This window comes from Stylophora pistillata, chromosome 13 (assembly GCF_964205215.1).
Source record: "Stylophora pistillata chromosome 13, jaStyPist1.2, whole genome shotgun sequence".
Classification (NCBI taxonomy): Eukaryota; Metazoa; Cnidaria; class Anthozoa; order Scleractinia; family Pocilloporidae; genus Stylophora; species Stylophora pistillata.
In genome coordinates, this window is record NC_142531.1 from 20300688 (window position 1) to 20324363 (window position 23676).

At 38.1% G+C, this 23676-nt stretch overlaps 2 protein-coding genes across 3 annotated transcripts; both read right to left on the reverse strand.

Moving 5' to 3' along the window:
- Nucleotides 1–2087: 2087 nt before the first annotated feature.
- LOC111338205 (GDP-D-glucose phosphorylase 1) lies at nucleotides 2088–8687 on the reverse strand. Of its 2 annotated transcripts, none has more exons than XM_088742302.1 (11): nucleotides 8585–8687; nucleotides 7819–7985; nucleotides 7611–7727; nucleotides 6924–7031; nucleotides 6077–6208; nucleotides 5565–5623; nucleotides 4673–4775; nucleotides 4458–4561; nucleotides 3562–3731; nucleotides 3107–3187; nucleotides 2088–2506 (listed from the first exon to the last, which is right to left on the reverse strand). In XM_088742302.1, the coding sequence occupies exons 2-11, from the start codon at nucleotides 7942–7944 to the stop codon at nucleotides 2385–2387; spliced, it is 1122 nt and encodes a 373-aa protein (XP_088598428.1). In that variant the 5' UTR covers nucleotides 7945–7985; nucleotides 8585–8687; the 3' UTR covers nucleotides 2088–2384. The 2 variants fall into 2 exon arrangements, with proteins under 2 accessions (XP_088598428.1, XP_088598427.1); XM_088742301.1 differs by lacking the exon at nucleotides 2088–2506 and adding an exon at nucleotides 2513–2677.
- A 1122-nt stretch (nucleotides 8688–9809) lies between these two features.
- LOC111320317 (GDP-D-glucose phosphorylase 1) lies at nucleotides 9810–18877 on the reverse strand. The gene is made up of 11 exons (XM_088742300.1): nucleotides 18616–18877; nucleotides 18157–18333; nucleotides 17927–18043; nucleotides 15727–15834; nucleotides 15244–15390; nucleotides 14545–14603; nucleotides 13710–13812; nucleotides 11473–11576; nucleotides 11119–11291; nucleotides 10444–10524; nucleotides 9810–10038 (listed from the first exon to the last, which is right to left on the reverse strand). The coding sequence occupies exons 2-11, from the start codon at nucleotides 18277–18279 to the stop codon at nucleotides 9917–9919; spliced, it is 1137 nt and encodes a 378-aa protein (XP_088598426.1). The 5' UTR covers nucleotides 18280–18333; nucleotides 18616–18877; the 3' UTR covers nucleotides 9810–9916.
- Between the last annotated feature and the right edge of the window lie 4799 nt (nucleotides 18878–23676).

The window sequence follows — 23676 nt, forward strand, 5'->3', positions numbered from 1 at the left end:
TGTTATTTCGTCTTTTACCATAATAGTGAATGATAATAGCAGCAAAGGGCCGGGGGCCTGGGGAAGAGCGGGGTGACGGTTTTTCCGGAGTTCTCCATATCTTGACAAATGTTACATTTTGGTTAATTTTCTTTAACTTAGACTCATTTTTCATTGTAAAGAAAAATAAATTTCATACGCTTTTATGGTTTCCTAGATTAGATTAAGACCATATTGGTGAAAATTTATAACCGGCGCGGCGCAGAAATTAGGGAATTTAAGCAAACCCCGACGGCGACGGCAACGAGAACGTGGGAAAACAATAGATCTAATTGGCAGAACAGTAGCTCAGCACGTGCGTTTTAAAACTTTGTACATTTCTTTGCCGTCCTTTGCAAAACAACGTGAAATCCCCAAAATTTGCGTCGTCTGCGAACCGAAACCGCGGCGACGAACTATTTTAATTTACATTTGGAACTCAACGCTACTTTTCAGCGTTATGTTGAGTTTGAGGTCTGGCACCCTATGAGACAGTAAATACATGCAGCCATTTTCGAAATTCTAACTGAAAGTAGAAACTCATTTTTTAACCGACGTGACTGCTTAAGTTCCCTATTAGGGAGCTTTAGCAACGACGACGGCGACGGCAACGAGAACGGTAGAAAACAATAGGCTTAATGAGCAAAACCAATCGCCCTGCACGTGCGTTGAACATTTTGGTACATTTCTTTGCCGTTCTCGGCAAAAAAAACGTTACGTGAAATAACCAATCTTTAGGTTTTCTCGAGAACGTGAGCGCTTGACGGTTAATTTTTCTTTCTTTCTCCTTACTTTAACGCTGTTCGTAGTGATATAGTCCCTGAATAGCTCGCCAGCATTTTCCAAGTGAAACACATCGGAATAACCTCGAAAGAGTTACAAAAACGAAAAGTTAGATTTCGAAACGACGTTTTCGTTGCCCTCGCCGTCGTCGTTGCTAAAGCTCCTAGCTATTATGCCCTCGGGAAGGGAAGGAGAGGTACACAATCCTTAGTAGCTAACAGCTCGCGCTTGGAGGACAGAAAGGATATCCTAATAACTTCCTTATCGCTCTCTTAGCTTTAAATTTCTGAAGATTTGTGCCGTTTAGATGCGTAATGACGACGAAAACTGGGATGGGGGCCATAGGAGCAAAAACGAGGCCCCTACCCCATTCCTTCAAAAAAAATTCCTTTTTGTCAAGAAACCCGGCTTGGTCTTTCGTAAACACGAAGGCGCGCTATAAAAGGAGCCTTAGGTCTCACTGGACCATTTGTCAATCAACCGTCGTGTGATGTAGAACTCTTAAAGTCAAGTCAGCTTGAGCTACAGCTACTCCAAAGCAGTGAACAGCGGGCGCATTCCTCAAAATTGTTTTATGCCTTCATCACAAAACAAGAATTTTTGAGATTTGTATTTCCTTTTTCCAATGGAAACTGTCTTTATTTGTGGCGGTAAATTTGAGATCGAAGTAGGTGGTTCGCAAGTTACCTCATGCCACCATGCTGGTGGAAGTAAACAATAGATATCTCATTAGCTCCTTTTGTTCGTCTACCAGCAGTTAAATTTGACCCGCACACGTCGACGTTGACTGACAAATGAGCCTAGGTCTTCCCAAGGAAGACTTCCTTATATAGCGCCTTCGTGTTTAATTCTTCTCAGAACAATTTCTTCCATTTACTCATACAGCCATGCTCATGTAGCTGTGTTAGCTTACAAAGGACATAATATTCGGAGGTTCGAACTTTTTGACGTGTTGTAGTTTTGTGATAAAAAGCAGGAGTCCTAGAAATATGAAGGAGCTTATAGTTACAGATTCCCTTAGCACCTTTTTTAATAACCAAATTTAAAATTCCGCTACGTCATTTTGCCAAATAAGGTAACGAGATCGTGCAAAATATGCCACGGTAGTACACTGTAGAACAGAGCAAAAATACGCAGAAACAGAATGGCCGCACTGAACGATTCTGAAGTTCTTGTTTGCTTGGGCTTGACTTTCAAAGAAACGAACTGTTAGGCGCGACAGATGTTCTTGCTAGTCACAAAGAACGCTTTAATGGTTTCGTGCTTTTTATGCAATTGATACGATGCACAAATAAAACCGTGGGATGTATTTCGCAAACTAAAATCAAAATATTACAACGATAAAAAAAACGATAATACTCGTTTTAGCCAGGCAATATTTGAAACCAGAGTTTAGAGAAGTATTTTTTTTGTTTTATTTTTGTTTTGCTTTGCTTTGTTTTGTTTCAGTTTTTTTTAGGGGAGGGGAGGGGGGCTTAATGATGGAGCTTTTCTGGTGTATTAGCGAATAGTTAAAATGTAAGAACTTAGCAATCAGAATCGCAGTCTTATCATCCGGCACTGACTGCGGTTAAAAGATGTGTCTACTTATTCAATAGTTCTCGTATCGTCTCTTTGTGTCTCGTAAACTCCTCTTCTGGTAAAGTTGCACCTTTCATGTATTTACAGAAGTGTTCTTCAGTAAACAAATTGTAGGTTTCTCTCGCTATAAAGAAAACAAACAGTCGCCTTTACAACAGCTACATCACTCCTCTTTCAGGCAAGTTTATACAGGAGAAAGCTGAGAAGAGATTTCTAAGGCTTCTGGGAGAAAATTGAAGGCTGTTATACAGTACAGAGTTAGGATCAACCGTAAATAGCAAGTCATTGGCTAAACCTGAAATACAACCTACGGAATAGTTGCAAAAAAAAAAAAAAGACATGCATTCATTAGGGGTTTTACTTATTTCATTTGACCTTTCTCTTATTCTTTTCAAGTTCTCTTTTCTGATAGGTTCCTACCACGATTGTTTCTTACATGTAGCTGTGAAACGGGACCTCATAGAAACAACCGTTCAGAAAGACAGGAATTGCCCTTTCTCATTAGTTTTCTGTCGAAGTTTACCAGCAAGCCTTAACATTGTGTTCAAGAGAGACTTTCTTGTTCACGTTGATATATGCTGCACACTGGGTATTGGCGTCTTCTGAAGATAAATTTAACCTTCGTTTAAAAGCTCTTGCATCGTTTTGTACAAATAAATACTTCAAGCAGTCTGGCGTGATTTAGAGACTGGTATTATGTTTTGCTGAAAATATCTGAACTTACTCTCTACTGAAACGAATCCGGTAAATTCAAAGGCAGCGGTAGGGCGCTCGTCCGCATCATAGGAACTTTTCACCTGGGTACCTATTGACACATACATACCTGGCAGGTAAATACATGAAGCAAACAAAAAACAAATTCGCCCACAGTAAACAGACCAGGAGAAAGAAAGAGATGGAAAACGGGCCAAAAAGTTGTCTTTAGAGATGGGTCTTTAGTTTTACAACAAGCAACCTTTGTCCCTCGCATTTAAAACAGTGTGCTGCGGGGAAACGTTACAATAGATGGCCGAACTACCTAATACAAAAGCGAAGGAGTTTAACGCCATGGATTGGATGCCTTTGTTGGAAGTGAAGCAGTCCTTCTCGTTCATCATGCTACAGAAACTACCAGGATTAGCTCAGGCAAGCTTAAATCGAAAGGTCCGATCTTTACTGCATATTGATACAACTACTCACCGCTGACCGGGTTTCGAGGCCAAAGGAAGACTCTGATCACAGGATGGCTGCTTTCTCCATTAACAAACTCGCCGTTTTGAGTCTTTAGGCTACATTTATTTCCCCTTAGAATGAGGAACGTGTGTGCTACTTCGTTTTGCACGAAATATGACGATACCTGATGTATTTTCCTGAAGAGGCAAAACAGAAGGCCCTATAATTTGGATATATCAACAAAGTTGAAATGGTAAATTGGCCACCGTAACGATTACAAAAGCTGACGTTTCGAGCGTTAGCCCTTCGTCGGAGCGAATAGAGGAATTGTGGATTGTGTGTGCTTTGAAAGGCAGAAAATGGAGCTACGTTATTGGTGGGAACGGGGAAAAGGCCCTATAGGTCACAACGAATTAAAGCGTTGGGGGAGAGAGATGTCAATACCCGTTAAATCTTCCAGTTTTCCGAGAATAATTACTAGACGTTTCCTAATTAGTACATAACTCGATGGAGGGCAGGGCATCTGATTTCAAGAGCAGGATGGATTAATCAATGGACGGCAATTTCTCACTAATCAAGAATATCCCTTCAAACTGGAACCATGCATAAGTTTCTCATTTTAAACTTCGCCTATCATTTTTAGCTAGTTACCCTAGCGATGCATACAACGAGAGAGATCTATCATAGCTGTTCTTTAAATACTTTAATCAAATTGTTCAGTCTGTTCGACTTTCGATATCATGTACATGTATTTAAGGACGAACCTCATGACTTAAAAGTTCGCGTTGGACGGTATAGCCGGTTAAAATGCCAGACTCGATGAACCGCCTCCTACAGTGTCACCAATCTGTTTGTTTGTCTGTTTGTTTGTTTGTTTCTTGACCTGTTTGCTGGTTTGTTTTGTTTGAAGGCTATTTCCCTACCTTGCTAGCAAGCTAACATCAGTTTGTGGTCCCAGCTCAAAGACAAGTGTATTTGTAGCATAGTCTCTAACTTCAAATACATCTTTACAGACGGGAATCGCATCCTGATTGGTAGAGAATAGCACCGATATGTAAGTTAATGTCTTCAATTTGAAAATGTTGAGGCCGAGTCAAAACGTTGAAGCGTTACCAAGACAAATGACCAACGAACTTACCACTGTTTCAAGATAAGATGGGTGCTCACAGTACCATAAATGGAAATGTAAATGATTCACGGAAGAATACGCACATAAGCTGTTAAAACCCACACGGAATCCTCTGAAAGCAACATACATAGAAAGCGGTGTATCTCATCTACTTGTGCCGTTGTTTAATTTAATTCGATATTTTATGAGTACAAATTTTGAAGTCACAATATGTTGACACAAAAATAACTATAACGTCTTCTTTGATACAAGGGAATGAATATTGCAATCCTGGAAAAGTGCATGCCTCGTTTCAGGGGAGCTGCACACTCTTGCCTGCAAGACTATTTTGCTCCCCATAAAAGAAAAGTATCATGCATGGGCATCACTTGCATCCTTATTTACATGATAGGATTAAAAATAATAATAAAATAAATACACCAAGTTGAACCTTCCAGTCTCGCGAGTTCCTGATTGACTCAACACCAAAGTGTCAGTTTAATACAACACCAAACTCTTTCCTCAAACATGTTGCAAATGTGCTACACAAGTCTGGGCTTAATAGCAAAACCTGACCCAGCATATTTTGCAGTAAAGTAAGCTATTTGAACATAAATAAAGGGGGTAAGTTTCTAAAGAAACTGTGGTGCTGCATTGGTGGGGTTAACAAGGTAATTTGGTTGTATCAACTGAGTTGAAATTGTAAATTGGCAACTGTAGCGTTAAAAGCTAACTTTTTGAGTGTTAGCCCTTTGTCAGAGCGAATGATGAAAGGCTAATGCACGAAACATCAGCTTTTTAACTCTTTGCAGTGGCCAATCTACAATTTCAACTTAGTTGATCTAACCAAATATTTGAACATAAACTTAACTACAGTATCATACATGTAAATGCAAAAGGATGTAAACATGCAAATTATTACCTGTGACTACTCAACAGGGCTGTCTCCATACTTAGTAACAGTGCCTCTTCAGTTAATATCTAGAGGTCAATCATGATGTGCTGTGTTAGTTAAATCAAGGGGGGTTAGTCTTTGAAGAAATTCTAGTGCTTCATCAATGGGGGGGTACAAGATAATTGGGTTTTACAAGTGAGTTGGTAAACAAAATGTAAATAATGGCCATGTCAAAAGAGAATCTAAAGCTGATACTTCAGGTGTTAGCCCTTTGTCAGAGCAAATCCAACAAATCCAGAATGATTTTTGTTCAGATGAGGGGCTAACACTGAATTATGTATCAGCTCATGCAAACATTTCCAATAAAGCAGTTGGGTCTCACTGTTCATGGATCATGCTAGTTTAGGTGTCATGTTTTCTGCAATCAAGTATATCATAAAGTTGAAGTAAATCTCTCCAATAATCTGCCCACAAAGGTAAATAAAGATGAACAAACAATAAATAGACCGAGTCATTTGGACATCATTCAAAGCAATCACCTGAGGAAGACAAGAGTTTATGCTTGGTACCAAGAGTGAGTGGCCATATTCAATAGGACTATTGTTAATTATCATGACATGTCGATCATTCGTCACTGCACCCCTGTGCTTTGGAATAAGTTCAAACATCACCTTAAATGATAAATTATATACAGAGCATGTGTCAGTTCAATAATATTTCATAAATATATTGTCGTCAAATCTCACATCTCACATTTGAGACAAATAACGTTCTTCATTGTGTTGTATCAGTTTCACTAGCAGTAGTGTTTATACATGAAGAGGTCGTGTTATACATAGTCATGAATCTTCCGACAGCACTAATCAACCGTGCATAATAATAATAAAAAAAAGTTTGGATTGCATTTTTTCATGATAGTTCAATATTATTCACCAAAGTGAGGGTAGTTATCCACCATGTTCATTTACACTGGGGTAAATAACTGTTTCAGTATACACCGAATGCAAATATGGTGTCCAATTTGAGTTGCCATTGTTCTGGACTGACTAGCCTCTCACACATGTAATGATCCTTTTGTATTTCCACATGAAGATGAGGCTAGTGAGTCCAGAACAATGGCAATTCAAATTGGACGCCATATTTGCATTCGGTGTATACAAAAGTCATGTACATTTAAAATAAAAACCAAAAATATTAGTTTATTTCTGTCAATATACCAAAAAAGTGTTAGAATTTAAACTCTTGTTGTTCAATTTTGTCTCTTTGGCTGCTCAGAAGTGATTATTTCCAAACTACATGTACTGCAGCCAATCAGAGCTCATGAAAAGCACTATAGGGAAATGGTTAGATAATTTGGTGCATAAGCGCTGCTCTTCGGCCTGTTACCTCTTTCTGTTGTACTTTGGTGAAGTTGAATTTTGATGGGTCAAATGGCTGTGACACCTTATTGATTAGATCAGGCTTCCTCCGTTTTGAGAATCGCAGCTCATTCAACTGAAAATGCAAAAGTAAGGACCCAACTTAATTGTATGACAGTTTTGAAAATGAGTGAGTATTAATCTGTAAATCATGATCTTTGAAACATGGCAAAATCTTTCACTGCTCATGAGAGTACAAGGTTTCTTTGATCACTAATAGCTATGGCAGCCATAAATATGCTTGCCAAAGATATTTAGTTACAACTTTACAGAAATAATTTTTTAAGAACAAATGGTCTGCAAATCAATAACCAAATTTGTATTTCAGAAGTCACTGTCATGATTTTTTTTGTCAAACCATAGGCCTACACAACATTTCTTTCATACAATTACTGTTAACAGTTCTTTTAAACAACTTATAAAAGTATATGTTTTCAAATTTGCAAACAGCAAACTAAAATATTTGCCTATGACTGCACCAAACACATAATAACTTTCGAAAATTGTCAGTATATTCTACTGCTAAATCAAGAACTTAAAAACTTTTGGCTACCAGAGGCAGATACCAGTATTTCAGTTTGCCCTATTATGATATAAAACCATGACTGTAGAATATGTACTCTTGTCTAGTAATTACATTCATCTATTGACATACCTGGACATACAAATGATATTTTCCAGGAGCAATTCTTCCTTCTACACAGTCCAATTTGTAAGTGAAATAGCCTGCATCCACAGCAGCATTCCAACTTGTTTGAAGCTTCTCATCAAACTAGAAAATCAGCAACTGAAAACTCAATGCAAGCTCTATCAAGTTGAACATAACTTGAGTTATGAACTGTGTCCTGCTTACACAACTTTACCTTGCTGATTGTGAACTCGTGTTGTATCTTGTCACAATCACCATATCCACTGGGCCAGTGAAAGTCATTTTCAGTGTAGCTGAATTGTTGTTCTAATGAACAAATCCCACTACATGGTACAGCCATATAGTTTTGGATTCACAGCTCTACAGTACAGTTTGGCTGTTCTAGAATATAAATAAAAGTTTGATTAAAGGAAAGTCTGGTAAAATAAAAATAGTAATAATCCAAACTCCTGAATGAACCCCAATGAAATTTCAAAAGATTTTAAAAGCGATAGGTTTTTTTTTTTTCTGATCCTACAGAGTGAAAATGTTAATTTTCCGCTATGACTATCTAATTTTAATATTAGACTGGCGCTTGAGGCTTTGTGTTACGGTGTTATCAGTGCATTTTTTTAAAAACAAACGATCTACACAAAATTAACTGAAATTAAAGATTCGATCCCAGAAACATGTGTAAATCTTCACACAAGGAGAACGAATGGTTGAAATATTCAAATTGAGTGTATCTATGTTCAAAAATTATTTGAATCAAAACTTTTCCTCGATCGACATAATTTATGTAACACTAGCTGCAAATGTATCAAATTCTTCTAGTTTAAAATCCACGTCGACATCGATGCCGGTCATCACAGCACTTTAGGGAAACTGTATAACGTTTTCTTTGGAAGTCGTACAAGCGAATCGTAAGGCAATGCAGCCCTAACGAAACCAGCAGCATGAAACTAAATACCTTGATGAAATAAGAATAGAAATCTACTCACTTTTTGATTATATTGAAAATTGGGTTCACCGATCGATATCATTTATCTCAAAATAATTCGAAGGCATACGTTGCCTGGTTCCCAAGGCCAAACCGGTTTGTTGATACTTCATATATGTGAAGGCTGAACGAACACAGTTTTCGCGCGCTCTTGCTGATGCAATTCAGCGCGCCAAGGATTGCAAAAAAACAAACATGCCGTCGACAAAGCAGTCATTTCATTTACTCAACACGTACCCGCACTATCTGTGCTATTTTTCTCTATAGTTAGCGCAGTGTATAGAGGGCTTTAATCTTTTATTACAAAAATATGTTGGAAAAGTTAACTGTGCAAAGAACCCAGCTACATGTAGCGCATGCGTAGTAAGTCAAACAATTGCGATTGAATGGAAATTGCTTTCCTGGAAATATGCCTATTTTTTGAGAACCACTCATTAGAATTTCACGAAATTTGGCACAAAAATACTTAAGAAAATAAGTAACTGGAGTATTAGAAAAAATTGATTTTAAAGAAAGGAAATTCTACAAAATCGAGTGAACCTTCAACAAGGGATAATCAACGATCTCTCTGTTAAATTGTTAGCAAAATGGTGTTAACTTGTGAGTATCGTTACATGCTCGCTGCATGCAAATTATAAAGAAAATCTAATGACTAGATTTTCTACAAAGAAACAAAACCGATTTAAATTGCCTATTTATATCTATTCACGTCAGCTTAACTATCGAAAAAACAAAGTTTGTAATTATCTTGCTTGCTTCCAATTTTGAAGACCGAGAGATCAAGGGTTTAGAGAAAATGGTGAAAGAAACAAAGGTATCAAAAACTGTGTTCAGCAAAACTGAAAAAGTCCATAACTCGTTATGATCGAAGAACGTAGTGTACCATTTAATATGAAGTACCACAGTTTAAGAAGTAGGTGGCACACAAAGAGGAAAGGGAGGAGAAAATTGTTAAATTGGAGCCACCAGAACGAAGCGAGCGCAAAGCGTGTTCGATCCATTGCAGATCTATTACCAACTCCTGTTGCTCAAGGGGTCCTACTTTCCCCCAGTGAAGGAACACTCGACCCGAAGCACTAATTATTGCGGCCTGTTCGTAGGCTATACCAAATACTGCTTGGGAACTCAATATAACCTTGAATGATTCAGCTTCACGCTCAAATTTCTACCCTTTGTACGCCGGCCGTGCAAGCTATAATACCCAGTTAGTCATAGAAAAGTCACTGTTTTTTTTTCTGGCTAATAAAATAAGTCATTTTATTTACAAAAGATATAAATACCATTCATAAGGCCCAAGAGTTAATTTAAGAATCGGCAAACAATGATTCAGTCGCTATGTGTGCAACAATTTTCGTATAGCCTCTCTGTGCCTGATAAACTCTTGTTCTGGTAATGTTGCTCGTGCCATGTATTCCACGAAATTCTCTTCGGTAAATGAATCGAAGGTTTTCCTTGCTAGAAAAGAAAATGATGGCATCTGTTAAGAAGTAGTTTGTGTGACGGGATTGTTTTGGTTTTGCTTGACTTCGCTCTGTGATTGGTCTAAAAATCTCGCGCTTCTTTTCGACCAATCAGAAACAAAAATAAAGGCAACGCAATTTGGTCACCCGCGTTTTTCCCGCGCTTCAGTAGGTAAAATTAGTGGCAGCAATGTATGTTGTACGTATGATGCACAATCCTCGCAGTAGATAGCGCTATTTAAGCAATAGCGAAATACGTATCTAATGCCGCAGTTCAAAATATATGAACTTCATATATTTCATTGTATTCTAATGTATGTTGTGTTGCCTGGTAACAATTCGGCTGAAACCACCTAGTACTAACTACATTCATTGTTACTGAGTAACTTGAATTAATTACTTTCTACTGCCAGAGAACCAGCAAACTCGTAGACAGCGATAGGTCGCTTTTCAGACTCGTAAGAACTCAATTCCTTCGCACCTAGAAGGGAAAAAGAAAAAATTAGGAAATACCGGAAAACAAGAAATGAACGCTTTGATACAACACTTGCTCAAAGCTCTCGCTTAGGCTTCTGTAAATTTTGATGGCGGTTAAAAGAGTAATGATGCATGTGTGACGAAAGATACATTTGCCTTCGTAACCACTTTGATAAGAATCAAAGTTAGACACGGTACTACGCGAAAGTACCGCCCCGTAGCTTTCACTGGAATGAAAGCTATCGAAGTCTTCATCACTAAGAGTCGAGGAAACTCTTCTTGTCCCGCACACTCCAGCTGTAGGGAATAGAGGCTTTGACCAAAGCTTTGCGCGATAGGTTACATAGTGCAACGCACTCGTGTTTAATCGAGCCACTTTCAACTGCAACATTTACGGCTTAACTTGTATGTTCAGTGAACGGTCACATACACTAGATGTTGGGCAACAGACAACAAAGTTAAAACCACTTTGACCGACAAAATCAGTATAACTTGAAAATAATGCATAGTAGCTTCATGTGAATGGTCTCACTTTAGGGTTTTAATCCTTTTTTTTCTTACAACAATATTAATGTTATTTCTTCGAGACTTGTCTCACCATGGACAGGGTTTCTTGGCCAGAGGTATACTCTGAGAACTGAACATTCATCGCTGTCGACTTGCGTAAGCCCATTCATTTGAACACTAGGACGGCATCTTGCCCCTCGAATGATGTGCATGTTGTGAGCGACCTCTTCTTGGATAAAATACGACGAAACTTTGTGTATTGTGCTGTGGGTGCAAAATAAGATAACAGTGAAAAGCAAAAACATCTGGAAAATAAACAATCACCATTAAGCAATAAGAATAGTAAGCTGAGGTTTAGCGGTCCCGATATAAGTTTGCCCCTTTATATGATACAGAGGCTACATGGCATTCTCTATTTGAAACATCCTATATTCAAATTACCTACCGTGCAAGAAAGCCAACATCAGTCTCTGGTGCCAGCTCAAAGACAAACGTCGTAGTTGGATAATCGTTGACTTCATAAACGTTTTCACAAACAAGGCTGACACCCTGTTTACCAAAAATGAGACCATCGTGATCACAATTAATACCAATGCGATATTTAAGCTAACAGGTAGCTAATTTTAGTCACAATAGGAAAGAAAAATTGTTAGAAATTACCACCAGTGTACAATCATTTCAAACTCAACGAGGGTCAATTCATTTCACACTTCCGGCGGATCTAAATATTTACAGCTAGAGACATCCACATCATGAGAACTGCAAATGCTCTGAGAGATGAAAAACCTACTTATACACTGTTCCTGTAAGTGAAAGTTAGTCAGAGTGAGCACTCTGCAGAGTGAATTAGGGAATTGGCTCAGTGGGACAGCAAAACACCAAAGAAGTAATAGTAAATCAAGAACAAACAAGGGAAACTGAGAATGAAGGATACTGACATGGATTGCCAATAACAAAAAAGCCAGCAGTGCAGGCGTCTTATTAGTTAAAGTCCCTATTCACCCTCAGAGGTTTAGATATATTTCGATTCTTTGCGTTATCAGGATTAATCTCCAAAAAATTTGTTTTTGATTGATTAAATATTTTCCGAGATATGCCGCCTCAAAGTTCGTCCTTTGGCCACGCCCTTTTGATTTGGCCACGCCCTTTTGATTTGGCCACGCCCTTTTGATTTGGCCGGACTAAGTGAATACTGGTAACTAAAAGTCCCTCATGACGTCACAGCAAGAACGTCTTTCGATCGATGTGCCTACATTCACTTGAATATGCCTTTAGACGAATCTGGTGTATTTGAGCAACCAGCGACCACGCAACGAGTCGGCATTTTCACATCATTTTACAGCAATAGACACATGTTCTTAAACAAGAAGTTAACAGCTGTTTTTGCTGTGACGTCACTCGGCCCAGTAATTCTCTCCCGGCCAAGTCAAAAGGGCGTGGCCAAAAGAGCAACTTTGAGGCGGCATATCTCGGGAAATATTTAATCAATCGCAAAATCTTGTTTTTGAAGACTAATCCTGATAACGCAAAGAATCAAAATATATATATTAACTCTGAGGGCGAATAGGGACTTTAACGTTAAGAAGCGTGCGATCGTTTTATCCAACCGGCCGTGTTTGATTTCGAGTTAGAGTCGATGGTAGGGGGAGGGGGCGGAGAGGGGCGAAAATCCACTCCCCTATCCTCACTCCTCCTTATTTTTTCACTGTCACTCACCCCCTTGGTACAAATTTCTTTCTCTCCCCAGCCTTCCGCTTCCATTAAAATCAAAGATGACGGCCAAATTTTTCGCTGAGAAAATATTGAGCACTAGCTCGCTAAAAATTACGTCTACTCTGCAGGCTAATAACGAAAGGAAACTGATTTAAATTAGAATCGCATCATTGAATTTTATCTCGCATTCTGATTGGTTAACGAAGCGAGGTATTTACCGTTGAATTGCGAGTTGAAAACGAGGCTAAGTAATATTGTTTCGCATCTATGTAAACATCAATTTTAAGTAACGCTGTTTCCTTTTTTTTCTCATTTTTATTCAGTTATGCAATTCAAGGAAAATCGAATACTTCACTCGTGAATTCCGCATTAAATTGCACTTGAAAACCGATATCGCACTCATCGCTTCGCGATTCATGCGATATCGGTTTTCGCCTGCAATTTCATGCGGAATTCCCTCGTCAAGTAATGAATTTTCCTATAGAAGCGACGCGGCACCTGTGAAATACATGTAAATAATCATTAATCAAAAGCATATAAACATGAGACAGTTTGAGGAATTGCAAACACCACATGGTGAGGAGCTAGTCCTTCAAAGTTCATCCCTCAGGAGTAAATCCCTCCCTTTCCTTTCCACCCCTCTCCCAGTGAGTCGATTCTTTTGCTCGCTTTCACCCATGCCCTTACGTGGCTCCCGCTCAGCTCACACTTCTCTCGATTGGAGAAATTATAAAAAAAAGGCTAGGGCCTGGCAAGCAGGCTAGGTTGGAGAGAGGCGCTGCAAGACTGGAGCTCATACGGGCAAAAAAAAAAAAAAAAAAAAACCCACAGTATTTGTTAGCTTGACCGAGACCACTAGGTAAGGCTTTCTGTGGTCTTTGTTCTTCCTATAGGGCCAAAATGTCTCTACGGTAGAGTCTTTCTCGTTTCGTCAATCAGTTATGCTGTTAGAGTGCTATATTGACTTACAGCTGTCTCAAGATAGGATGGGTGTTCACTGTACCAGGTATGGAAATGTAAATGATTCACTGAAGCATGTGCACACAGACTGTTAAATCCAACATGAAATCCTCTGCAACAAAAACAAATCCATGCAATGACTCAGGCTGAATCAATGAGGCTAAATATACAAAGTGGACTTGTCAAGTCTCGTTTTGAACTGTGTCCAGGAGTTCTTTGCCCATGACTGCAATCTGGCTGGTAACAACACTTTAAGTACAAGAAACTCAATACCAAAATGAGCGCTCAAAGCAGAAGCACAAGTCCTGTATTCCTTAATATTCTCACACCTACATATGAGCCTTTCTTTTTCAGAACTTGATCATAATAAGACTGCCTCCTGGTTAGCTCAATTGGTAGAGCGCCGGACTGTTGTGCGGGAGGTCGAGGGTTCAAGCCCCAGCTGGACCAACACTCAGGATCTTTAAATAACTGAGGAGAATTTGCTACCTTTCTATAATATCAAGAAATGGATAGATATTCTAGTCTTCTTGGATAAGGACAAATAAACCGTAGGCCCCGTCTCTTGCAGGGTTAGGGGTAGGAGATGTTAATTTCCCATGCGCGAGATTACTGTGTGGTGGATGTCCTCCCCTGGGGTGGGATGGGTGGGTTTACTGGGCCCGCAGTAATTGGTGCAAGCTGTTGCAGTGTCCCTGCCTGTCGGCGAATCTAATAAATTAAATTAAAATAATTAGATGGATTTGATCCTTATCACTAGTGGCAGAGGGAGGAATGCTGCATTATAAAAACTACTACAATTCTTCTTAAAGATTTGTGTAAAATAAAATTAATTTCCATCTACCTGTGATTACTAAGCATGGATGTCTCAAGAGCAAGTACCAATGCCTCCTCAGTGAGCACCTATGTTTATGAATATAATATGGATCACCATACAAGAAGAGAGTGATTAGTTACACTGCAATCAAATATTTCATGGAAACTGCTGACACCTGAGCAATGCTAATAAAAAGAAAAATTGAAAATAGTATGAGAGAGCTAACTAATGTCACACTGCTTGCCACTCTGGCCAATCTCACAACCGCTTAACTCAATGACACCTGACAGGCTCACAAATGCAGACATCAAAACCAGTATACATGTATGAAAGCGATCCTTGCAGTAATAAACCCTATTTGATATGTAGTGGTGGAAATAGTAGGGTTCATTACTGCAAGGATTGCTTTCATACATTTCATGAAACTGCAGTACACGCAGATGATTTTCATATATTCAAATTCTTATTGACCAGTATACATATGCATTGGCTGGCAGCATCTACAGTCCCGAATTAATATGTACATTTACGTTCCACACATGCAATATTTCATATTCATCATTTACAATTGCCAAATGAACATTTATTAATCAATCATGTCCTATTCTTTGATTTTTTAGTATACTGTATTGACATAATTTGACCAGAGACAAAAGTCTAATTCAAGTAACATTTTTCAAACAAAAAAAAAAAATTCCAAATCAACAGAATTTTATAATTCAATACCTGTGGTAAACATGACAGGACACTTGGGATCAACAGACAATGCCCATACTCCATAGGACTGACATTTATTAACAAAAGATGTTGTTCATCATCATCATCTACCGTACTTTTCCTTGGAAAGTGCTTTGGACACAGTGCAAACAATACCTACAAGTATATAAAAATACATCTTAGAATCTGACAGTTGAGTAGGTTGCCCAATGGTAACTTGTGATGTCACAGGCAGCCCAAGTGTACTGTGTGTGATTTTGGGGTCTAAAGGTCATTAACCTGAATACCTAACAGATTAAGATTGCATTTTAAGCGTAAGCATGGGCCATTAAAAAAAAGGGAAAAATTATAAAAAAGTATAGAAAGATTAAAAAGGATAATAAAAGTGAGGAATATAATGTGTTTAGTCTCCTTACCCTTTTTCTGCAGCTGCTTTGTCATTTACAGTCTTTTAACGCTATTTTATAAGCATACACTACAGTACACATTTACCTCTTTTCTGTGTACTTTTGTAAAGTTGAATTTGTCTGGATTAAAAGTTTGAGAGATGCTGTTTATTGATTCAGGTTTTCTTCTCTTGTTAAATCTCATCTCATTCAACTGAAAAAACAAAATACAACATTACACTATTGCCAGTTGATTTCTCTTTCCAAAGACTCTGGTCAGAGATGTTTTAGTACAAGATAAAAATCCTTTAATTATATGCCTGAAGATGTACATGTACTCACTTATTTAAATTGTTATATGATAATACAACCATTATATAAAATCTCCACAAAGAAGAATTAGCATCTTCATAAATTGTAGATTTATAATCTTGGTAATAAGACCAAGTGGAGTGCAATTCAGTCTGTAATCATATGAGTGATTAATTAAAAAATTGGACAACTGAGAAGTGGGAGTCCGATTTGTCAATCACGAGTACGATGACAGACTGAATTGGGTGACACAAAGTCCTGTTGCCAACACATTATAACCATTACAATACTCTTTTTTTTTTTTAACAACTTTATTGACCATGACATATATTACATACAGCAAATTAGACGACCTAAAAGAAATGGGATATATATACAGTGATTTAAAGCGATAAGGAGGAAAGGTCAAAAGGGCTGGTGCAAATGGGACATGAGGACGCATGCAAGGCACCGCCCATACATCTATTTGAGAAAATAGCTCCAGTAAAGACACTGTCTTTTAAATTAATAAAAAATTCCTCCAATTTGGAAATTTTCCACTTTTGTTGCTGATTGTTGTGATGAGTTTTGCGATTGGTGGATTTAGTCAAGTGGATTTATCATGATTGGCTGTTTTAACTATCCAATTACAGGTGTCCAATTATGGCCAACTCTCTGATGACACTGTAAAATTCAACTCTGCAGAATAATTAGTAAAAAATAAAGCAGCTAATGCACAAATCACATTGTGATGGTTATGATTACGAAATTAAAAGGCAAGAGGAGATTCAAGTGATCCCTCGCACAGCTGCCAACTGAAGTATAATATTCTTAAAATTAATTCTTTTGAAATTAATAGAAATTGCATGACTTAGTATGAGTCATTCTATCATGGAAAGACTGTAAATGTAAGGTTTTTCAAAACAGAGCTGGGAGACGTTTACAAATGGTTCTTTGTTATCAAGCCGCAGTACCCACATCTATTACAGGAACACAATCATGTACATCAAGATGACAATGAAAATTTACCCTGTTTATTTCCATTTTGAATTTGAAAACAAAAATTTATAAAAAGGGCAAGAAATTATGATACATTTTCAGCCTTTCATTCCATGGAGTGACAAAGATAATTTCTCCTCACACTCAATATCAACACAATAGTACGTAAACAAGTGACAAGAATGAAGAAAATATTCAAATGGATCATTATCTGATCCAACATCAATTTCTCAAAACTAAAATTATACAAACTGTAGGTTGTATATAGACAATGACTATTGAGATTTTGGAATTGATTGTCTTAAGAGGGTGCTTTCCCCAATGTATGCTGTTTTCTCTAAACCAATCCTTCAACTCCAAAGATCTGATTGTTAATCCTCCCCTCCAGCAGAATTTAGTGAAAGACTAAGATAACTTCTACCAAGTATGTTTGGGTATTCTCATTACCCATTTGCTGGATAGTGTATGGATATTATAGGGAGAAGTTACATGTGAATCACTTCTGGGAGTAAGAGGGTTAACAGAACATATATTACGTATATGTGCACGATCCTTCGCAGTAAAGCACTATTTAAGCAATAGTGAAAATCAGACCTGAAAAAAATTCAGGCCTGTACGGGATTCGAACCACTGACCTCTGCGATACTAGTGCAGCGCTCTACCAATTGAGCTAACAAGCCAACTGGGAGCAAGGCCATCAAATTAATTCGACATAAACCCGTAGATGATAAATCAAACAACAAACATATGAAATACATATATATGAACTGCGGTTATGAAACGTATATGTGCACGATCCTTCGAGCATGATCCTTAGAGCGCTGCACTAGTATCGCAGAGGTCAGTGGTTCGAATCCCGTACAGGCCTGAATTTTTTTCAGGTCTGATTTTCACTATTGCTTAAATAGTGCTTTACTGCGAAGGATCGTGCACATATACGTTTCATAATCGCAGTTCATATATATGTATTTCATATGTTTGTTGTTAGAACATATATTATCAGGTAGAGTGTTTACCTGGACAAATACTCCATATCTACCAGGCACAATTCTTCCCTCCACATGATGCAATTTGTATGCAAAAGAACCAGCCTCCAATGCAGCATCCCAGCATTCTTGAAGCTCTTTGTCAAACTACAGTAAACAATCGTAACTCTTTCTTACGAAAATACAACAGAAAAATGATCAAATTTCAGTTTCTGATTAAGATAAGTAACAACAGATCAACTACTGAGTTTAAAATTCACCTTGCTCAACTCTAAAGTTTCATTTTTCTCATCTCCATTACCAGGCCACAGTCTGGACCACTGGAAATCCTCTGCAGTATAGAAGTACTTTTTGTCTGTGAAAGTCATCTTTGGGGTCGACATATTGAACGAGAGTTTGTAGAGCTATCTTCATATTTTACAATGCTGTCTTGACAACTGCAACAAAAGATAATTTGTTTCATTGTATTTTTGGATAAAACATTTTAGCTTAACATGAACAACAAAGGTACGGTCACCAGTCTTTCATATAGCTTTACAGTTAGATGCAGATTACACTGAAATACAGTAGCTTCAATGAAAATGTGTTTCAATACTACGTTATAATTTAGGTAAAAAAATCAGATATACTTGTTCATTCTCTTTTTTATATTAATCGAGCACCAAAATACACGTATAAAAGCAGACAAAGTTCACGATATTGTGAGAACGTTTATGTACCTTACTTCCCTGCCGCCATTTTTTTCTCCAACTGTGCATGGTTACAAAGCTATTGGTTGGTGAATTATGTATTCAACACAACTTTTCCTGACAGAATGAAAAGTCACCATCTTGAGTTGGAGATGTGTCAAACGTTGTGCAAGACATATTAAGACTGTTTGTAGAATTATTTTTTTACGGATAATCGTCAAAGAAGTAGTCGAGATAACAGAAAACCCTTGAGATCAGCCTAAGCTTCAGCGACCGCAAGAAGGTGGGAGTTTGTTTATCAAAGCTAAATATAGTTTGTGGTTTTAGTGAATTAGAACTAAACTGGTTGTTTCGACTGAACGAGAGAGAGAATATTTCCTAGTAGAGGATACTGTGTTAAACTAATCGTCCATTAAGTAACTTTTCATGTTCAACATCGTTTGGCGGTGCGTCTACACTTATTTGTAAACTCATATCAGGGTGAATTTTCAGACATGTTTCCAATAAGATTGCTGCTTGCTTTGCCGGCGTTTTTTGAGCGCTTTAAGACGTAGTTTGGGTGGCAGAGCGGCCTCGAGAAGTCAATGCTTCAAAGCGCACATAAAACCACAAACAATCCCCAAAACCTGACCCGGCTTCGCTGCTCAAACCCCAATGACGCCGAAACACCGCCAAAGTCACAGGAAGGGTGTACCAAAAATAAAGCAATTATGCGGATAGTACAGAAAGTGCTCGTTCTGAATAGTTGAGGTACTCGAGATCCCCGCTAAGATCTCGACACCGCTCCAGATTCCGGATTGCCGCGTTTTGCTTTCTACAGCAAGCAAGCCTGGTTTTTAATAGTAGTACAATATTTATATGTCGTTATTTGGTTTGTGCCTCTAAGACGAAAAAAGTCTCTTTTCTTTCCACTGTTTTTCAATATCAAATAGTACCTTGGGTTCGGAAATAAACAAAGATGTTAAAATTAAGGTACAGAAATACTCTTTACCACCATTTTTCTCAGGCGTAAAATCACTGATTTCCGTTCGCCATTACTGAAATTCGGTTTCAGTTGAGCCGTCAATTTTCAGCGGTTGACACCCATCGTGACGACAGATTCTCTTCAAACACTTCTTGGCAAGAGAAATTATCGGAAAATATGTCCAGCTCAGAAAAAGGAATATTCGCAAGTTTCATCAGGAGATGACTCAGAGTGTTTGACTAGCGCCTCGGAGGATAGTTTTTTATCGGCAACAGGGGATTTTGTGCTATAAGACGAAAGTGTCGAGCCGATCACAAACGACATCAGAGAATGATTTGTAGCTAGGCTTTCGTTGGGAAGTTTTCTCAAAGTTCTTTATATAAGTATCGATGCCGGCATTTTGCTTTGATTAAAGTGTGTATTCAAGACATTGATGTCAACCATTTCATTGTATTACACAAATCACCCGGGATTTGAAAGTGTTTGTTTGAACAGATGGGTGCTACACACTGCTGGTATTGGTTTAAAAACAAGGTCTAAAAAGTCGTATACTACTATGCTGACACTAGAAGAAAGAGCAGAGGCAGAGTAAGGTTATGAATAAACAGATCGAAATCATAATTATTATACTTGGAGTTTGTCTTATACAAAGTTAACATGTACAGTAGGTAGTGCCATACCCATTCTTACTGTCATATAGCAGTATGAAATTGCTAATGGATATTAGATTACCTCTAAGTCTGGCAGGCTTGTAGTTAGGACTGAAGAAATTTTGAACGGTATTACAAATTATTTGGAAGTTAACCCATCGACACCTACGTGTAACACGTGCCTACGCAAAGTCAAAATTTTGGAGAAACCAGGAAAGCAAACACTACCACAGGGCGCCCACACAAGCGGCGTGTCTGGTCGTTAGTTCGAAATATAAAGAAATGTATGGGAGAATATTGAAGAGTCGTAATATCGTAAACTTATATCGAGGAATGTCTATGTTAGGCTCAAAATAAATGTAAACCTACCTCACTTGCAGTGTATTGTCGTTTCTGTGGTTGTAAATGACGAGTTTGAGCGATTTGGTAGACTCTGCGTTGAGTGCTGCTTCACGTTTTAAGGAGACTCCTTCTTATAACGTGAAGTAACACTTAACGCAGAATCTACCAAATCGCTCAAATTCGCCATTTACAACCACAGAAACGACAATACACAGCAAGTGAGGTAGGTTTACATTTATTTTGAGCCTAACATAGACATTCCTCGATATCAGTTTACGATATCACGACTCTTCATATTCTCCCTTACATATTCTCCCATACATTTTTTTATATTTCGAACAAACGACCAGACACGCCGCTTGTGTGGGCCCCCGTGACACTACGCGCAGTAAATTTTTAAAATCATCTTTTCTCAAAAACAAGCTCCAGTGAAAGAACACTAATTAAAGAACTTATTTCCGACTAAATAAGCGATAGGTGCATGTTAAGTTTTTACTGAAAAATCAAGATGGAAGTTAAAAATCGCTAAATATTTTCGCATGTGTGCAAAAGGCATGCGGATCATATTTCAGAAGAGAATATGCAAAGTTGTCTGTGACTGAAGAGATCTCAAGTTCCATGGAATCTATCAATAAGAAGCAAGACGAAAATGACCAAGAAATAATTCGGGACGACAGTTTATTCAAAACAGCTCTTGATATGCAGTTATAAGCGAAAAACGTATGAATTTCTTACGTGTACAAAGCCCACTCGCCATAAAATTCATCATGCTTAGATCGTTGTTTACTTGACTTTACGACCAGAAAATTACGTAGCGTTATGTTGAAAATTCTGAGAAAACTACGATTTGACAAAAATATTGTATTAAACAATACTTTTTGAACACATTGTTACTCTAACATGGAAAACTGAACACGTCATTACTCTAGACTGGAAAACTGAACCTTCGCGGACGGCACAACAATAACTGGGGGAAAGTAACTCGGTCGAGACCACTCGGCAGCGAGAACGGAAACTCGTCACGATTTCCTGGTACACGGAGATCTACTTGGAGCGAGCTTGTACGGACGGCAAGGGTGAGACAATCTTTTGGTTCCACAGTAAACTTTATTCAAGGTCAGGCCAACAAGCGACCCAAGTTCAAGGATGTAATCAACAAAACTGTACATTAGGCAGCTGCTTATAAGCTAACTGGCATGAAGTGCTATTGTTATCCAAATCGACCATATTTAAATAGCATAACGAAAGAAGCGGTAGAGATCGCTTTGAAGTTATACGAAAACTACTTTAGTATATTCCCATCTGTTTCTACGACGAAAAGAATTTCAAATTAAAAGGACGGATGCAATCAACGCGAGGTCATAAAAAATAGGAAACTTAGGTGAGAATTCACAGTTCTGGTATAGAAAATATACCTATCTTAATTGCAATAGCGCAGCTTAGGAAATAAGAGTGGAAAAGTAATTAAAAGTTTCTGCTTATCTATGCATGGTTGGTGTGGAAACTATCGTCTGAAAGGAAATTAAAATTACGAGTTTAACTCAGCTGCCAACTACCATGAGAACCAATTTTTTTTCCAGAAAGACCATTAACACTTATATTTATCTAAAATTTCACAAAGAACGACGGAACAACAAAAGTACCGAGATGCAGCTGTACAATTTAACTTGGCTATTCAAAATTTACTTGTGGCTTTTTATCTTTTTAAAACATCGCAATGAAAGAAACTCGCATAAATTGTGAACGCTAAAATTCCGAAAACAACGAATAAATATGCTTAAACTTCTACAGGGAAAAATTACTAAATATTCTCCTAACAGTTTTCACTTTACGTCCATAATTCGCATCGCTTTAGAGAATTGTAGTGTCGTTGACTCGAGAGCTTATTCTGTCACCTTTAAGACCTTGATATCCATTATTTTCCAAGCAGAGTATTCTATAGCATTGCAAGTTAGTAGGTTTTGTACTTGCAAGCGGCTCTATTGAAATTAGCCGCGTGTGTTTTTCGAGTTGAGAATCCGACATTTCTGCTTACTTGGTTGGAACGCGCTTCATTAATGACGGCCAGTAAAAAATGGAAAAATACGCTCCGAAAAAACAGACTTCCCTTGCTCTGATTCAAAAACGATTTGGACTGGTGAGTGAGTCCAACACGAGGTTTCAAAAAATGAAATTTTATTAAACTTCGAAAGCTAAAATGTTGTGAAAAGAACTCTATAAGGTTCTTTTTTATTTCTTCTGCTGCTGTGTCAAGCACTTAACGCCTGCTTGTTATTGTAAACTCAAGTGGCACACGAGGTTATCTCGAAAGTTAAACCTGTTTCAGGTGAACCCTATCTTCAGCTAACACCCTGTATAAGACGGATTTTAGCCAAGATCCTAACCTTTTCTTCTTATTTTCACTGTAAAAAGAACTTGTATTTATCGAAAATCTCTATTGGACGGACGCACACTTAAATTGAACCCTTACGTGGCCAAAACTTGTGTTAAACTAACTCCTCAAGAGGTATATTAGGAAACCGTACATATTAAAACATCTGAGTTTAGTTCACGTCAGTAAAAGTTGTGCGGCGTTGATTAAGGCCGTCTTGTGTAGTTGGCGGTTTTGTGTGCGAAGAGCGGCAAAGCCGTGTGTGAGAAAAGCCGCTTGCTAAAATTGTATTAAGCCTTTTGCAACTAACTTGTTTTGAACTATGTTTTCAATGAAATTTCTCGCTAGAAATGCGCTATGACGGAACAGAGTAAAAGAGGCTCAAACAGGTCAACGGTTAGTACCAGATCCATGTAAGGCTGACCCGCTAAGAGACCGAAAATTTGACCTTATGATCATCGCAAAATTTAGAGGGACTTGTTTTGGGCGGAGACTTTGTGCTTAGCGCACACTTTGAGCTAAGCGAACTCCCTGTATTAAGCAGAAGTGTTGTAATTATTAGAAAGACTATGAAACAGGCCAAAGCGAGATTCCCGTGGGTTTTCGCTTGATACAGGTTTCGTTGCATAAAGTAACTCGTTAACTATCCTTCCGACAAGACGGCGGCAAACTATTGACTACGCCACGCGTATTGTTCATCGGCGATCACTTAAACTATGCTTATATATATGTATTTCAAAATTAAAAAAAGAGATTTAAGAGTC

Coding starts and splice junctions, on each gene's coding strand:
- LOC111338205 (XM_088742301.1), bottom strand. CDS start 7,944: ATGGCTGTACCATGTAGTGGGATTTGTTCATTAGAACAACAATTCAGC. Junction 5,624..6,076: donor TAAACTCTTGTCTTCCTCAG/GTGATTGCTTTG, acceptor ATTGACCTCTAG/ATATTAACTGAAGAGGCACT. Junction 2,678..3,106: donor CGGATTCGTTTCAGTAGAGA/GTAAGTTCAGAT, acceptor GTTGTATTTCAG/GTTTAGCCAATGACTTGCTA.
- LOC111320317 (XM_088742300.1), bottom strand. CDS start 18,279: ATGTCGACCCCAAAGATGACTTTCACAGACAAAAAGTACTTCTATACT. Junction 15,391..15,726: donor CAAAAGTACACAGAAAAGAG/GTAAATGTGTAC, acceptor ATATACTTGTAG/GTATTGTTTGCACTGTGTCC. Junction 11,577..13,709: donor CATCCTATCTTGAGACAGCT/GTAAGTCAATAT, acceptor TTTGGTAAACAG/GGTGTCAGCCTTGTTTGTGA.